The sequence below is a fragment of the Lipotes vexillifer genome, unplaced genomic scaffold (assembly GCF_000442215.2).
Source record: "Lipotes vexillifer unplaced genomic scaffold, Lipotes_vexillifer_v1.1 scaffold1011, whole genome shotgun sequence".
NCBI classification, from domain to species: domain Eukaryota; kingdom Metazoa; phylum Chordata; class Mammalia; order Artiodactyla; family Lipotidae; genus Lipotes; species Lipotes vexillifer.
The window spans coordinates 4,336,040-4,351,768 of record NW_006787698.1 but is presented as its reverse complement, the minus strand read 5'-3'; the positions used below and the strand labels follow the sequence as shown (position 1 = coordinate 4,351,768).

At 55.9% G+C, this 15,729-nt stretch overlaps 1 protein-coding gene across 2 annotated transcripts in view; it reads left to right on the top strand.

Moving 5' to 3' along the window:
* The first annotated feature begins 792 nt into the window (after positions 1-792).
* Positions 793-15,729, top strand: part of COL5A3 (collagen type V alpha 3 chain) — a 38,573-nt gene continuing 23,636 nt past the window's right edge. The window contains exons 1-27 of one of the 2 annotated variants that reach the window (XM_007460642.1): positions 793-998; positions 4,662-4,830; positions 4,917-5,101; positions 5,177-5,333; positions 6,031-6,135; positions 6,463-6,615; positions 8,184-8,297; positions 8,402-8,545; positions 9,761-9,808; positions 9,882-9,923; positions 10,244-10,306; positions 10,756-10,830; positions 10,930-11,013; positions 11,154-11,210; positions 11,309-11,362; positions 11,513-11,566; positions 12,462-12,515; positions 12,827-12,880; positions 13,066-13,119; positions 13,481-13,525; positions 13,633-13,686; positions 13,869-13,913; positions 14,064-14,117; positions 14,261-14,305; positions 15,263-15,316; positions 15,419-15,463; positions 15,610-15,663. In XM_007460642.1, coding sequence (XP_007460704.1) covers positions 5,211-5,333; positions 6,031-6,135; positions 6,463-6,615; positions 8,184-8,297; positions 8,402-8,545; positions 9,761-9,808; positions 9,882-9,923; positions 10,244-10,306; positions 10,756-10,830; positions 10,930-11,013; positions 11,154-11,210; positions 11,309-11,362; positions 11,513-11,566; positions 12,462-12,515; positions 12,827-12,880; positions 13,066-13,119; positions 13,481-13,525; positions 13,633-13,686; positions 13,869-13,913; positions 14,064-14,117; positions 14,261-14,305; positions 15,263-15,316; positions 15,419-15,463; positions 15,610-15,663 — 1,674 coding nt within the window. In that variant the 5' untranslated portion in view covers positions 793-998; positions 4,662-4,830; positions 4,917-5,101; positions 5,177-5,210. Of the gene's footprint in view, positions 999-4,661; positions 4,831-4,911; positions 5,102-5,176; positions 5,334-6,030; positions 6,136-6,462; positions 6,616-8,183; positions 8,298-8,401; positions 8,546-9,760; positions 9,809-9,881; positions 9,924-10,243; positions 10,307-10,755; positions 10,831-10,929; positions 11,014-11,153; positions 11,211-11,308; positions 11,363-11,512; positions 11,567-12,461; positions 12,516-12,826; positions 12,881-13,065; positions 13,120-13,480; positions 13,526-13,632; positions 13,687-13,868; positions 13,914-14,063; positions 14,118-14,260; positions 14,306-15,262; positions 15,317-15,418; positions 15,464-15,609; positions 15,664-15,729 lie in introns of both variants that reach the window. The other variant, XM_007460641.1, reaches the window with a different exon arrangement.

The window sequence follows — 15,729 nt, the reverse complement described above, 5'->3', positions numbered from 1 at the left end:
ACCCGACCCGCTGGGGCCTCCTCACATGGGGGTGGGGGCGACCCAGTGGGGTGAGGGGGGGTTCCGCCTCACCCCAGGAATGGCAGGGGTCCACCCCTCCCTGTGGCAGTGCCCTGCTTAGGGTAGGGCCATTCTCCCTGATTTAATGGGCCATGTGTGAGAATGGAGCTGGGGCATCCACTGGGGCCTGAGAAGAGGATTAGGGATGGAGGTGGGGGCCTTTATTTGAGGATTAAGAGTTTGGGGGAAAGAAAGAACTGTGAGAACTGTGTTTTGGAATCTGTGGTGAGGGTTTGGGGGTGGGGCTAGGGACCCCATTTTGGAATCTGGGGTGGAGTTTGAGGTGGGGTGAAGATCCCTTATTTAGGGACCTGCAGAGAAAGTATGGAGTGAGGTCGGTACCTCTTACTGTGGGACCAGGCAGGTGGGTGAGAATTTGGCATCAGAGGGCCTGGCTGAGACAGAAAGGATCTGGTATAAAGCTGTACCCCCTAATTCCAGGGCCTGGATGGAGGCTGAAGGTTAGGAGGCCTGTTAGGAGAAAAGGGTTTGGGCTAAGGCTGGGACCCCGGATCCTAAGGGTGGGTGGGAGTGACCCTCCTCCGAGCCTGTGGGGTGAGGCAAGAAGGGCCCAGCTCCCGGCCCACGGCTCCACCCCTAGCTGGGCAATCAGAGCTCAGCACAAACTTTCCCAATTCCACCCACCAGCTGTCAGCTACCCGCCCCCACTTCTGCGAGCTCCGCCTGGCCCGGAGCTGGAGCGCAGGGCGAGGCCAGGGCGGGGTCTCGGGCAGTCTCCTGTGGATCCCGAGTGGAGCCGGCCGTCGCGAGAGTGCCCCGAGCCCGTGGAGTCGCCGCGCCCCGCAGCCGCCCAGGCTGGTCCCCCGCCTTGAGTGTGGGTCCCGTGGGAATGGGGAGTCGCCGGGGCCTGGGCCAGCCGCGGGCCGGCCTCTGCCTGCTCCTGGTGTCTCTGCAGCTTCTCCCCCGGACGCAGGCCGGTGAGCCGGGAGGGAGAAAATAGGACCCGGAGTGCAGGATCCATCGAGGCCCCCAAAGACGGCGTGGAGTCGGGAGTCGGGGCGTGCATGGGGGTCGTGCACGTTGCGCGTGGCTACGGTGTGGTGTTGGGGGGCGAGTGCCTGACTCTGGGCGGTTGGTGAGTGTGACAGTTTGGTGGGGGGGCGGTCGGGGAAACGTGTGACCCTGTTTCCTGGTGGGTGCGTGGCAATGAATGCAATTTATAGGTATACATGTGTGTAACAATATGCATGCGGCCATTTGGAGTGAAACTGTGTGCTGGGTGTGGGAGATGACGATGATTGTACACCTGGGTGATGGGATATGGCCCCTGGGCGAGTATGTGATTGAGTTGTGGGTAGGGGAGTGTGTGTCTGTGTGGGGGGCTGATTTTGAGAATAACCGTGTGTGTGTTATGCGTGTGATTGTGTGTCTCTGGGTGACCCTCTGAGGACTGTGGTTGTGGTTTGGGAGGCTAAATACTTGCCCATGAGGATGATTCTCAGGGGGATGGGGGATGGTGAGCGGGGACTATTAGGGAAGAGGGTTGATCTGGGATTCAGAGCTCCCTTTGCGTCTCCCCAGATAGCTTCACCTTATTCCCCCTCTTTCTCCTCTGCCCCTAATTAGCGCGCGCCCACCTCCTTTCCCCCCCATCTTTGCCCCCTTCCCCCCTCCCCGCACTCCCCTGAACCGGGATCAGCACCATGGACAGGGCCTCGGGAGGGCCTTGGTGGGGGGCGAGGCGGGGCGGGGCGCGGGGCGGGGCGGGGCGCGGGGCAGAGCACGGGCGGGGGCGGGGGGAGTGGAGGTTGCTCCCCCAAGCTGAGCGAGCCTCGGGTGTTTTTTCTGAGGAATTTCTCAGGGGCCCCCCCAGGGGTCCCGGGGGCCGCCGGACGGGTGAGTCAGCGCTGACGCACGCCCAGCTGCGCGAATCTGGCTGGACGCCGCGCCCCGCCCCCCAGGGTTCTGGGTCGGGGGCGCCCCGGGGTTCGGGAAGGTCGTGGTCCCTCAAGTGGTGATTGAGGGGGGCTTCCCTGGTCTGAGATACCCCAGGTCAGGCCCTCCCCGTAATCCCTCCCTAAGGTGAACTCAGGACCCCAACACACCCACCCCCACTTTCTCACTTTCTCCTTTTCTCTGCAGTCCAGAGAGGTGTGTGTTTACACGGATAACCCCAAAGTGGCCTATGCCCCACTCCCACGGTCACACATCCACACAGTCGTGCGATCTCAGGCGTGCACTCAGAATAGAAGGCCCCTGGGACACGAAGAACGTTAAACACCTGGGGCCCACGCCAAGGCAACCCCATCAGCCACCCGCCACACGGTCACAGCTTTTGTCACCCATCTACACTTTCAAACTCTCACACATGCTTCCACTGGCATCCATACAACGTAGTCGATGTTCTCAACCAGTCACCCACTCGCTGACTTGGCCACACTCTCGCATAGAGCCACACTCCTCCATCTCGAGTCTGAGCTATTACTATCACAGACTCCCGTGCATCACCTGCAGGACCTCGAGCTCACTGCCAGGACCCCACGACAAGTCAAAGAACTGCACCTAATCCCTCCATCATAGGCCAAACACTCACAGACATCGACATGCTGCAAAGCACACGCTCAGCTAGTCCCTGGTCCATACAGAGTCACACATGTGCTTGCACAGCCTCATGCATGTACACAATCACGCACGTACCTATTTGCACAGACACTCACACCTAGGCTCTCCTACTCATCTGAGAGGGTCCCAGCCATGTCCCAGCCCGGTCCCTGCCTGCCTTCTTCCACATCCTAGACCCCACCTAGCCTCTCCCTGGGGTCCTGACCAGCACAGGGGAGAATCTGTGGGGGAAGGGCAAGCCAGTTACTTGACAGACTGCCGCCCCCTGGCCCTGCAGGCAGGACTCAATGCCTCTTGTGTGTCTCCTTGTCACAAAGCCAGCCACGGAAAGAAAGGGCAGTTGGTTTCTGAAAGGTCATTACAGAAGGAACACAGATTGAAGCAGGAGACATTTGGGTTAGATGCTGGGAAAGACTTTTAAAATGTTAACGAGCAGTTGGTCAAGGAGAGACCCCTTCCCAGTGCATAGAAAGTGGAGTCTGGGTGAAAGGAGAGCCTGGGAGAGCCACACTGGGTGGAATCACGGACCTCAGCCCTCCCCTGGGCCCCCGCCCGGAGAGGGGGCAGCTGGGATGATCATTCCACGGGAGAGTGACCCTTGTGGTCAGCAGAGCCTGGGAGCCCAGATTTTAGCCCCAGGGGGCTGTAACCCAAATACCTCTTAATAACAACCCAGCCACAGAACAGGCAATTAGAGATGGGGCCGGTGGAGGCAGCAGGGTTAGGAGGGTGGGTGCCGAGGGAGAGAGAGAGAGAGAGATGGAGGGAGTAATCCACACACAGAGATATATAGAGGCACAGAGATAGAGGTATGCAGAGAGAAACAGATGTGAGACCGAGGGAAATACAAATAGGCAGAGACAGAGAGCTAGAGAGTGAGGGAGAGCTGGGAAGTAAGAGAGGGAGGGAGAGAGAAAGACTGGTTCAGAGTTGGACACAGAAAGTGGGACAGAGAGAAGGCAGGGAGGGGGAGAGAAGAAAAAGAGAAAAGAACGAGGTTGGGGGCAAGAGAGAGCTGAGGTTGGAACAGGGCTCTGGAGAGTCTGGAGACTGAGGGGTCTGACCCAGGAGGAGCTGGGATGGGGGCGCCCTCATCCAAACCCCTGTCTCCCCCAAGTCTGACCCCCTACCCAGGATCCCAATGGTGAGGTCAGTAGAGCCGCCCCTGGGGTGAGGTCATGGCAGAATCTGGCTCCTGCCAAGAGGCTGGGTCAGGGTGTCAGTGGGACAGTCTGCTGTGGGGAGGGGAGATCAGGCAGGAGTTTGGGGCTCAGGGGAAGACCCCGCCCACCCTTGCCCAAGCCATGTGGTCCCACTTAGCACTGGCCAGGCTGCACCGGGTGGGGCTGGTAGGACGGCCTGGGTTAGGATCTCACTGGACCAGTCCCTTCCTTTGCTGGGATGAGAGGGAGAGGGTCAGAGGGAGATCAGGAGGTTATCAGAGAGAGGTGATCAGAGCATAAGGTCAGAGAGGGTGATAAAATGGGGAGGTCCACAGGCCAGATGGAAGAAACTGGGATAGGAAGAGGGAAGAGGTCAGGTGGTAGTCAGAGGGAGGTGGTCACGGGTGACGGTGGTCGAGGAGGAGGTCAGAGGGAGGGGAGCCCAGGGAAGAGGTGGGGAGAACACATGCAAGGAGCCCCTCCTCTCTAAGCGGGTTTCCCCTGGCAAGGGGGGCTTCAGGCCTGGGAAGCAGCCCAGGGAGCTGGTGCGGGGGAGTGTGGAGAGGGGGACAGTTTGGCTCTGGGGCTCAGGCCAGGAAGCTTTGATTCATCCCAGAACTAGGTCAGCTTTTTTTTTCTCTCACCGAAAACCGAGGGCAAAAAACAGGAGTCAACAGGCTGATGAGGCTGGAACAGCTGTGGAGTGGTGAGGGGGGTATGCGCCCCAGGCCTGCTCCTTCCCCCTGACCCACAAACATAGCTGGAGGGGGGGCTGAGTCCCCCAAACCCAAGCCACTCACGCAGAGTGTTGGGCTTGTTGTAACTGACCCGCACCCTGGCTTCTTTCCGTAGCAGACCCTGTGGATGTGTTGAAGGCCCTGGGCGTGCGGGGGGGCCAGGCTGGGCTCCCCGAGGGTCCCGGCCTCTGCCCCCAGAGGGTCCCGCAGGGCGACCGGGCATTCGGGGTGGGCAAGGCCAGCACGCTCGGTGTCCCCACGTGGGAGCTCTTTCAAGGTGAGTCAGGGTGAGAGGGGCTGTGGTTCATCGTGGGAGCATGGGTCACAGTCGGGCCATCTGAGCTGCCCCTTTCCCTCTGCCCTCCCAGCCGAGCACTTTCCCAAGACCTTCTCCGTGCTGATCACTCTGCGTGGCCGGCCAGCCAACCAGTCTGTCCTTCTATCCGTCTACAATGAGGCCGGTGTCCGGCAGCTGGGCCTGGCGTTGGGGCCGGCTCTGGACCTCCTAGGTGACTCCTTCAGCCCCCTCCCCCAGCAGGTCAGCCTCACGGACGGCAGGTGAATATGGGGAAGGTGGGAGTCCCAGGAGAGGTGAGATGAGAGCACGCCCCCACTGAGACTGTCCCCTTGCAGGTGGCACCGTGTGGCGGTCAGTGTGGATGGTGGGATGGTGACACTGGTGGCTGACTGTGAACCTCAGCCCCCCGTATTGAGCCAGGGACCTCGATCCATCAGCACAGCTGGACTTACTGTACTGGGGACCCAGGACCTCGGGGAGGAGACTTTTGAGGTACCGCTTCAGTGATGGGGGAAACTGAGGCAGAGTGCAGGAGGGAGATTTGTCCACAGCCTGAATCTGGAGAAGAGAACGGAGAAGGGAACTATCCGGCTTCAGCTTAGCGCCAGGAAGCTGAGGAAGGGAGCGCCAGGCATCATGGCGCATCTTTGTGGCATGTGCCTGTGAGACTGTAAAGCCATGAATGGATCATTTGTGATGGTGCATACTTGGCTTATGGTGGGAGGATAAGGTTGTGATGTGTGACGCCGCTGCTGGTTGTGATGGCGTGTGATGCCAGCAAGGCATGGAGTCGTGTGGCTCTGTGACAGATGTGTTTTCGATGTGGTGATTGTTATGTGTGTCATGACAGTCCAGGGACCTCATCGTCTTGTTTCCCTCCTTATCCCCAGTACCTTGGAGGGCACCTGGCACACAGTAGGTGTCACCATGTGCCGCGAGTGAAGGAACAAATGTGCCTCTGATGGGACAGAGGTTGTGGGGTGTGGCTTGTGGTTGTGGTTTGGTGTCACCCTGATAGAATCTTCCTCCTCTCAGTTTTTTGGGGCAGAGGGATTTCTGGGGCTATGGTGTGGCTACCACCTCCCTATACTTAGCCTGCTTTGGGTGGAAAAACACCAGACCTTGATGCTTGGAATGAGGCTCGGAGTCAGCCAGCAGACCCCTTCCCGGACCCCCACTCTCTCCCCAGGGAGATATTCAGGAGCTGCTGATAAGCTCAGATCCTCAGGCTGCCTTCCGAGCCTGTGAGCAGTACCTTCCTGGCTGCGATGACCTGGATCCTGTAGCCACAGGGGTGAGTAAGGGGCTTGTCCTGAGGTCGCTGGCTGAGTCATCCCTGGCTCCAGGTCTCAGGAATGAATGAATTCTGAGCCCTATCCACGGGGCTGAGTGACCCCTGCCCTTAAACTGTTCTTAGGCATGAATGACCTTGACTTCAGGTCACATAACTGACCCTCGGCCCCTCATCATATGATTTACTTTGACCCCAGGTCCCAGGGCTGAGTGAGCCCTGGCTTTAAAAGATAGGACCAATGGACCATGTGCCAGCATGACCCCAGGTGATCTGAGTGATGGGGCCTCCACTCAGGGAATCTGGACCCGACTGGAGTCCTCTTCCCAGGTGCCCCAGGGGGAGCCGGAAACCCCTCCCCGTCGGCGGAAGGGGAAGGGAAAAGGGAAGAAAAAAGGGCGAGGTCGTAAGGGGAAGGGCAGGAAGAGGAAGAACAAGGAAGTTTTGGCCCTGAGCCCACCTCCTGTCTCCCTGGAGAACCAGGTAAGGGGTCTGCGATATCTCCCCTCTGTCCTTTGAGCGCCCTGCTTCTGGCCTCTGATCCCCACTGATCCCTTGTGCCTCATCCAAGGTCTCTGCCTCTTGTCTCCAATAACTGACCTGTGACTTCTCTCAGCTGACCGATCACTTGTCGGGGGGTCTGGTCCTGTCTTAGGTGCTCTTTCATATCTCCCTCCCAACTTCCAGTTCTGCGGGGGGACTAGAGAGAGGGGGCACACCCAGTCGAGTACCTTATGATTAGGGGGCTCTTGATGAGGGCTACTGTTTAAGGGGAGCCACTAGCTGGGGTGAATGATGGGTGCGTTAGTTAGTGTGTCATTGTTTGGGGTTGACTGGTTGGGGTCATAGGTGAGGGTTATTCATTGTGGGTCGCTAACTGGGGGGACACTATTTGGCCTCCCTGATGGAGATTGCTGGTTGGGGGGATCATTGTAGAGAGATACTGACTGAGGTTGATGTTTGGGGGTTTCCTAGTTGGAGGTCACTGTTAGAGGTCATTGATGGAGGCCGCTGTTGGTGTTATTGGTGTCTGTAGTTTAGGGTTAATGGTGTGGGGCTCATTGCCAAGGTTCACTAGTTGGGCAAGTCCCCAGTGGGGGACCACGGATTAGAAGGCACTAGTGGAATCACCAGTTGGGGTCACTAGCTGGGGGAGTGCCTTTCAGGGGATCACGGATGAGATAGTTAGTTTGGGAGTCCCTGATGGGTAATTAGTTGGGAAGTCATTGATGGGTCACTGGTTATAGGAATAACTGGTGGGAGGCCAATGATTCGGGTTATTAGTAGGTGTGTATGGGTCATTGGTTAGGTCCCTTAGTGGGGATCACTTGTCATGGGTCATTAATTGGGGGTCATTAATGGGTCACTGGCTGTAGGAATAATTGGGGGTCACTGGGTAGGTGTCCCTGGTGTGGGCCACTGGTCGGGGTCCTTGGTTGGAGGGTCACTGGTTGCATTACATCTGCTCGCCGCATCAGTGGAGAGAAAGAGGGTTGTCACTTCAGCCTAGAACAGAGACACCAGGAGTAGCCTACCCTTTCTCAGCCCCTTCCTTAGCCTTCACCTGGGCCCCCATCGCCTGCTGTGCGCCCTTAACCCAGTTCCTCTGCAGCTGTCCAGGCCAGGAGGACCTCCCACTCCTTCTCTGACTGCGGCCTGGCTGGCTGACAGACTGCTGAGATCTGCCTTGAGAGAGGACATACGGGATAGGCTTCCGGGAGTCTGGCCCTGAGTGGTGGACATTGACCCTGACCCCTGGGCTTTGGAGCCAGCCCCGCTCTGCCTTCCAGGCCTTCCAGACCTGCCAGCCCTGCCCCTCCTCCACACACAAGGGCTCTCCCTGCTGGCTGTCCTTGTCCAGCCAGCACACCTTCACCTGCACTGGCCAGCCCCCTGCCCCGTACCCCTCTGATGTTTTTTGTTGGCAATCCTCCTCTATCCCCCTCCCTAGACTGGGTGCTCTGGGAGAGAGAGTCTGTCTCCTCCCTCGTCTCCCTTTTGTCTTGATTGTCCTGACCCCAGACCCGGTACCTTCTCTGTCCTTCCTCCAGACCTCCACTGACGTCCCCAAGACAGAGACACCAGCTCCAACTCTGCCTCCGACTCCCACGCCTTTGGTCATCACCACGACTGTGGCCATTGGCAGCAACGTCACCGTCCTAGAGGTTGTGGGAACTGGACGAGGCTGGAAGGGAAGGTCCTGGGACAGTGGTGGTGGCAGACAATGAAGAGGCCCGGGGTAAACTTTGGTCTGTCCCAATGTCCTCAGGAGAGCTTGGACCCTGACGGTGGAACTGAACTGGGGACCGTGGAGACTGAGTTAGCCAGACAAGAAGAAGAAAGTGGTCCCACCATGGGCCCCCACTTCCGGGCAGCAGAACAGTCATGGAGGACTGAGCTCCAGATCTTTCCTGTGCGTCTGGGTGGCTGGGTTAGGTGCAGGGGGAGGGACTCCTACCTGGAGCCACACATAGCTGCATTCTCTTTTTTGCTTTCTTTTTATCTTGCCTAGAATGCCTTCCCACCACCCCAGTGCAGTTGACAAATATTTATCTACAGATACTATGCTAATGTGACAGGCATTGTGCTAATGAGTGGCTCTGTGGGTAGGGTGATTCATTTGGTTTTTAGCCTAAGCATGATGAGAAGCCACTTGAGATGGAATACCATCTGACTTGGGAGTTTTCAAAGCTCTCTCTAGCTGCTGAACAGCATATGGACTGTAGGGGGAGCCAGAGGGGCAGCAAGGAGACCAGTAGTCTATGCAAAACAGAGTGGTGACCTGGATGAGGGTGGTGGCTGTAGTGGTGGTGGTGGGGATAGAGAAAAGTTGGACAGATTGGGGACATGCCCCGTTTTGCTCTCGCTGCTGTATGTGGAGAACAATTCAAAAATAACTGGGTAGATGCACGGTGGCACCACTGAGTAGGATGGGGAAGCCTGACGGAGGAGCAGGTGGAAAGTGTCAAGGGTCTCCTTTTGGATGTGCTAAACTGGCAACGCTTGTTTGATTGTCAATGCGAGTGATTGGTTAGAAAATTCTGGAGTTCAAGGAAGATGGTCTAGCCTGGAGATCAAGACTTGGAACTCATCAGCGGAGAGATGCTATCTTCAGTCAAGGGATGAGATTGCCTAGGAAAATAAGGCAGACAGAGAAGTTGTCTAGGTTCTAGCTTTGGTGTTGGACAGGGGCGAAGGTGAATAATCCTAACCATCTTACTCTGAGTGCCTGTTATGTGCTAAGCCTTGTTTTAGCTTCTTTATCTTCCCGTGGGATATATACAGTCGGCATTCACCCACACACTTTGCAGGTGAGGCCATAGGAGGTGAATACGTTGCCCAACATCACTCAGCTACTGAGAGGCAGCTCCAGGATTAGGGCTTCACAGTACGCCCCAGGGTTCGTGTTCTTGATGCAGCATGGCCAGCTTGAAACTGGAGGATGAGCTGCTCAAAACATACTGGTTGAAGAAAGGACAGCAGAGACACCTCAGAGGGTGGACTCTGTGCACGCATGCGTGTGTGTGTGTGTGTGTGTGTGTGGTGTGTGTGATGAGTGGGAGGTAAGTTAGCTGAGAGTTCTGAGTTCCAGGGCTCACACCTCTTCTCTTTCCATCCCCTGCCCCAGGGCGCTGGGGAGAAGGGAGAGAAAGGAGAACCGGCCGTGATTGAACAGGTGAGGGGCCTGGGGCTGGAGGACTTGGCCGGGGTCTGTGCTAGAATGGGGATCACACTTATTTCTCCCCCAGGGACAGCAGTTTGAAGGACTTCCAGGAGGCCCAGGACCCCAAGTGAGTCATGGCTGCATTCCCCTCTTCTTGTCTTTTAACTTCCAGTTGGGCTATTTGATCCTCTGGGGTGGGGAGTTGGGGTGTAACGTTGCCAGATCGTTTGAAGACGATTGGATATTTGAGGCTCAAAAGATGAGTAAAAACAGGGGTTGAGGTGTAAAGTTGGGGGTTTATATGTGTCAGTATAGTATTGAGGGGCCAGGGGTGGCTCGGTGATGGGGTAGGAAGGTCAGCATGGGGTCAGTGTCAGTGGTGGTTTGGAAGTCAGCCTGGCTCAGACTTTGCATTTGTCATGACCTCTGTTCCTCTGTCCCCAACAGGGGGTGGTTGGCCCCTCAGGTCCTCCTGGCCCGCCAGGATTCCCTGGGGACCCTGGTCTACCGGTAAGAGACTTCCTCTGTGGTGTAAACTCCTGGGAGAGTGAGGTTTCAAGTTGGCAGCATGGCTGCGACTGGAGCTGGCTCTGACCCCTCTGCTTCATCCTCCTCCCCGTCTGAGAATTATCATTCTGTCTCCTCTTCTGTCTCTGGGAGGGGGGGCTATCCCCTGCCTTTCTCCTTCTGTCTCTATCCCTGAGTGTCTTTCATCTCTGTCTTTCTCCATATGTCTCTGTGCCCGTTTCCTCGTCTCTCTTTTGTCTGTCTGTCTGTCTCTTTCTGTTTTTGTCTCTTCCACTTTTTATGACTCTTTCTCCTTCCCTCCGTTTCTCTTTCTCTCACCTTCTGTCTCTTCTCTCTCTCTCTCTCCCTGCCTCCATCTTTCTCTGTCTCTCCCTCCTGGCCTCTCTCCATCTCTCTACCTCCATCCCTCTCTGTCTCTGTCCCTCTCTCAGGGCCCCGCTGGCCTCCCAGGAATCCCTGGCATTGATGGGATCCGGGGTCTGCCAGGCACTGTGATCATGATACCGGTAAGAGGGAGATAGGGTGGCACAGCCTTGGGGAGTAGAATCCTGACCAAGGAGGGGGGCCTCTCCTGGAGGCTCCCCTCACTACAAGTCGCCCCCTAGTTCCAGTTTGCAAGAGGCTCCCTCAAAGGACCCCCAGTCTCCTTCCAGCAGGCCCAGGCTCAGGCAGTCCTGCAACAGGCTCAGGTGAGTGGAGGATAATTGGGATACTGTCAGGGGGTGATGGGAGGACATTGAGAGAATGACAGAGATGGGAGATGGTGAATAGTCAGGAGACAGGTGGATATTTAACTTCTGATGATGGCTTTGTTCCCCTGTCTCTTCAGCTCTCTATGAAAGGCCCCCCTGGCCTGGTGGGGCTCACTGGGCGCCCAGGCCCCGTGGTGAGTAAGGAGGCTGTGTGCAGTGGGGAGTACATCAGTGGAGATGACTCTAACTCAAACTCCCTCTAAATGCATTACCCTATCTTTCTTCCTCCAAGGGTCTCCCTGGGTATCCAGGTCTGAAAGGAGAGATGGGAGAAATGGGGCCACAGGTGAGATTGGTGGGGGTGGGGACAGGGTTGATGGGAAGGGTCTTCTCACAGGGCTACAGGATAAAGTGCTAGCTGGGGCAAATGGCAAAGCGGCTGGGGTTACCCTTGCAATTACTGACATTTTTCTTCCTCCTTTCCTTTCTCTTCTAGGGCCCCCGAGGACTTCAGGGACCTCATGGACCCCCTGGCAGACAGGGAAAGATGGTGAGTGACTCCTAGGTCCTCAGGTCATCCTTTATTCATCTCCCAACACCCAACAGGAGCCTCAGCTCTGTGCTCCCAGGGTCTGCTGGTGTCATTGGTGGGATAAGAGCACTGAGGACAGGGAATGACAGTACACTGAGGGTGTGACAAAGGAATCTGGCCAAGTCCCTGAGTCTGGGAGGACTTGCAGAGGAATGATGTTTGAACTGAGATCTGAGATATAACCGGGGAAAAAGGAGAGGAAGGGCATTCCAAGCAGAAAGAACAGCACATGCAAAAGAAAAGACTGGCACATTGGGGGAAATGATGAACAAGATAATTCCAGATAGTTTTTTTTTTTAATTTATTTTTTGGCTGTGCTGTGTCTTTGTTGCTATGTGCAGGCTTTTCTCTAGTTGCGGTGAGCAGGGGCTACTCTTTGTTGCGGTGTGCAGCCTTCTCATTGTAGTGGCTTCTCTTGTTGTGGAGCACAGGTTCTAGGTGTGTGGGCTTCAGTAGTTGCAGCACACAGGCTCAGTAGTTGTGGCGCAAGGGCTTAGTTGCTCCGCGGCAGGTGGGATCTTCCCAGACCAGGCACCGAAACCGTGTCCCCTGCATTGGCAGGTGGATTCTTCACCACTGTGCCACCAGGGAAGCCCCTCCAGATGGTTTTAAAGTGCCATGAGGAACATACAGCAGGGAAATTAATGGAGACTGAACATGAGTGTTCTTAATTTTTGTGATGATGATAACTTGAACTAGAGAAAGGCACTAGGGCTAAAGAATAATGGATGGGTTTGAGATATATTTAAGAGGTTAAATTGGTACATACAGAAGCCCCCAGCATAAGACACTGCATGAGGAAGGTGCTCGATACATGGTAGTAGATATCTTGATGATGTCACCTCCCCCATAGGGCCGCCCTGGAGCAGATGGGGCTCGAGGCCTCCCAGGGGACACAGGACCTAAGGTAGGTGATGGGGCCAGGCCTGGGACTTGGAAGGACTGTCAGGATAGAGGATTCAAAGCTCAGCTGGCGTCTCTTTCTTTCTTTTTTCTTCCAATTTATTTTAATTAATTTATTTTAAAACATTTATTATTTATTTATTTATTTTGGCCGTGCCAGGTCTTAGTTGCGGCATGCGAACTCTTAGTTGCAGCATGCATGTGGGATCTAGTTCCCCGACCAGGGATCGAACCCGGGCCCCCCTGCATTGGGAGCACGGAGTCTTTCCCACTGGACCACCAGGGACGTCCCTCAGCTGATGTTTCTTTGTGCAGGGTGATCAGGGCTTTGATGGCTTGCCAGGGCTGCCTGGAGAGAAGGGCCAGAGGGTGAGTGTGTGAGACCCCTCCACCATATCCAAGCCCCCTCCCAGCGTTCATGACACCCTCCCCACCCCTAATATCAGAGCCTCCGTTCCTGGGTCTGAGTCCTCACCCCTAATACCCCATCTCCTTTCCTGGGGGCTGGTCTCCACTTGTTGACTCTGAACTGCCCTCTGTGTTTCCCACTCCAGGGTGACTTTGGTCATGTGGGGCAACCTGGGCCCCCAGGAGAGGATGGTGAGAAGGTAAGTTTGGAAGAGAGTTAGGGGCTGGTTTGGAAGCTAGAAAGCCAGAACAGGAGGAGTAGAGCATTCAGGAACCTGGGGGAGGGGTGAAGGTCTGCGCTGGAGAGTCAGGAGACGTCAGGGGGGCTCAAAGAGACAGGCTGAGAGTTGTGGGGTTAGGACTAGAGTTAAGAGGTTAAACCCAGGATTGCAGGTCCAGGATTGGGGTCAGGGGCCTGAATCAAATCACATATACGCAGTTGGCTGGATCCTGCCACACACTCTGACTCTGAGATCCCCTGGCAGGGGCTGCCGATATGAGAGAAGGTGATTCTCTGAGGGTTATACCTCCCCCCTCCCCAAGTCATATGCTTTCCCACAGGGCGCAGAGGGACCTCCGGGGCCCACCGGCCAGGCTGGGGAGCCGGTGAGTATCAGGGACCCCTGGGCCCCTTGCCTGGCACAGGGGAGGGAGCCAGGACTCATAGGACCTCAGAGCAGTGATGCTGGAATAACGTTCCTACCTCCTTGCAGGGCCCCCGAGGACTGATTGGCCCTAGAGGCTCCCCTGGCCCCCTGGGACGCCCGGTGAGAATGTCGCTGTCTCTCTACATCCTGTTTGTCTTTTTCTCACCTTTATCTCCTCTGCATGTCCATTTCTGTTGCCTGGATTCTCTGCCCACTCACCTTTTCACCTGTGCCTCTCAGGGTCTCAGACGCAGGCTCCTGCGCATGGGTCTGCCCTGGTCTCACACCCTCTTCTCCCCCAGGGTGTAGCTGGAAGTGCCGGTGCTCCAGGTGCCAAAGGAAATGTGGTATGTGTTCTGATCCCTGATGCGTTCTGACACTCTGACCCTAGGACCACCCATATCCTTGTCCACTCCCATGATCCCCCATTTCAACTTCCCTGACACCTCAACACCATAATCCCTTGCAGCTTCACAGAACCCTCACTTTCTCCCCAGGGTCCTCCAGGAGAACCAGGCCCCCCAGGACAGCAGGGAAGTCCCGGGTCCCAGGTTTGAGCTCTCTTTCCTGACAGAGGGGGCGGGTTGGCGTGGCGCTCAGCCGAGGTCACAGACCACTCCTGGTTTCCCCAGCCTCTGCACTTGCTGCCGCTTTCTCATGCTTTCTTTCTCCCCTTTTTAAAAAATGTTTCCAGGGAATCCCCGGCCCCCAGGGACCCATTGGCACTCCTGGTGAGAAGGTGAGTGACAGCTCTCCCTCCCCTCCCCCAACATCTTTCCCCTTCAATTCTGCCTGCAGGAAAATCTTCCCACCATGGCCCCTTTTGCAAGCCCCGGATAATGATAAACTGCAACATTCCCTAAATAAGCTCAGAGTTCCCAAGTGTCATTGCTGGGGAGGGGTTGACGGCCAGAAACAGAACTGCACCAAGGCTAGATCAGAAGGGGATATTGTCGGGAGAGAGGGGAACCCTCAGAAGCCAGTCATAGAAAATAGTACCAAGACTCACGGGCCAGGAAATCCATTTGTCTCGGGTCTTGCGGTATCATCTTTCTTCCTCTGCACATCTGTTTCCATCTCCCATGAAAAACAGGCTTCTTTCTATTTACATCTTAGTCTGTCCTTACCCCAACTTCTGTTTCTACACACCCTTGTGCTGCTCTGTCACTATTTCAGTCCCCAGTTCCTTATGACCTTACAGTTTCTTTATTCAAATCCATCTGGTCATAGTTTCTATGAGGCAAGATATCCCTTACCTCAAAATTTCAGGAGAGAATCTGATTGGCTTATCTGGGCCAAGTGCCCGCCTCTGGACTTGTCAGTGGTTTGCAGGACATAGGGGGTCACCTCATGCCTGCCTAGGCCCACACCTCTTCAGGTGGAGCTGTGGGTTGGAGGTGCTTCTAAAGGAAGAGGTGTGGCTGGGGAGCCCCCCACCCCAGCATGTCTCTCACACTGTTTTTACATCCCTTGTCTCAGCCCTCCCAGAAGCAGAGGATTTCAAAGGCACAGAGAGGGAAGAGAGCTTGTCCAGGGTCACACAGCAAGTTTGGAAGAGCTGAGGATAGATTTCCTGGCCAGTAGGATCTGTTTTTTCTCTAACCTTGAGGTAGCTGTATGTCTGAGTAGGGACGTTCCTGGTGGAATGCCAGGCTCTGAGACCCTCTGTCTCCCCCTACTATTCATCTTCTTTCAGGGTCCCCCTGGGAACCCAGGAATTCCAGGCCTCCCAGGATCTGATGGCCCTCTGGTGAGAACTAGATTCTGGGAGAAGGAGGAAGGAGAAGCGGGGAGGCTTGGGAATTTGGATGGCATATCAGGTCTCTGACAACTTAGAATGTTTATCTCCTAGGGTCACCCAGGTCATGAGGGCCCAACAGGAGAGAAAGGGGCCCAGGTAAGTGACCTGGAGAGGGGCAGATTTGGGGATGAGGGTTGGCAGGCAGGGCCAGGAGTCAGGGGCTATTGATGAGAAGAGAGATGAGGGCACGGGGAACATGGAGCGGGGAGAACAGGATGACACTCATCTTATGTCCATTTCAGGGTCCAGCAGGGTCGGCAGGCCCTCCGGGCTATCCTGGACCTCGGGGTGTGAAGGTAAGTGATACTTGGGGCCTGCAGATAGAGGTTTTTTTTTTTTTTTTTTTTTTTTTTTGTGTGTGG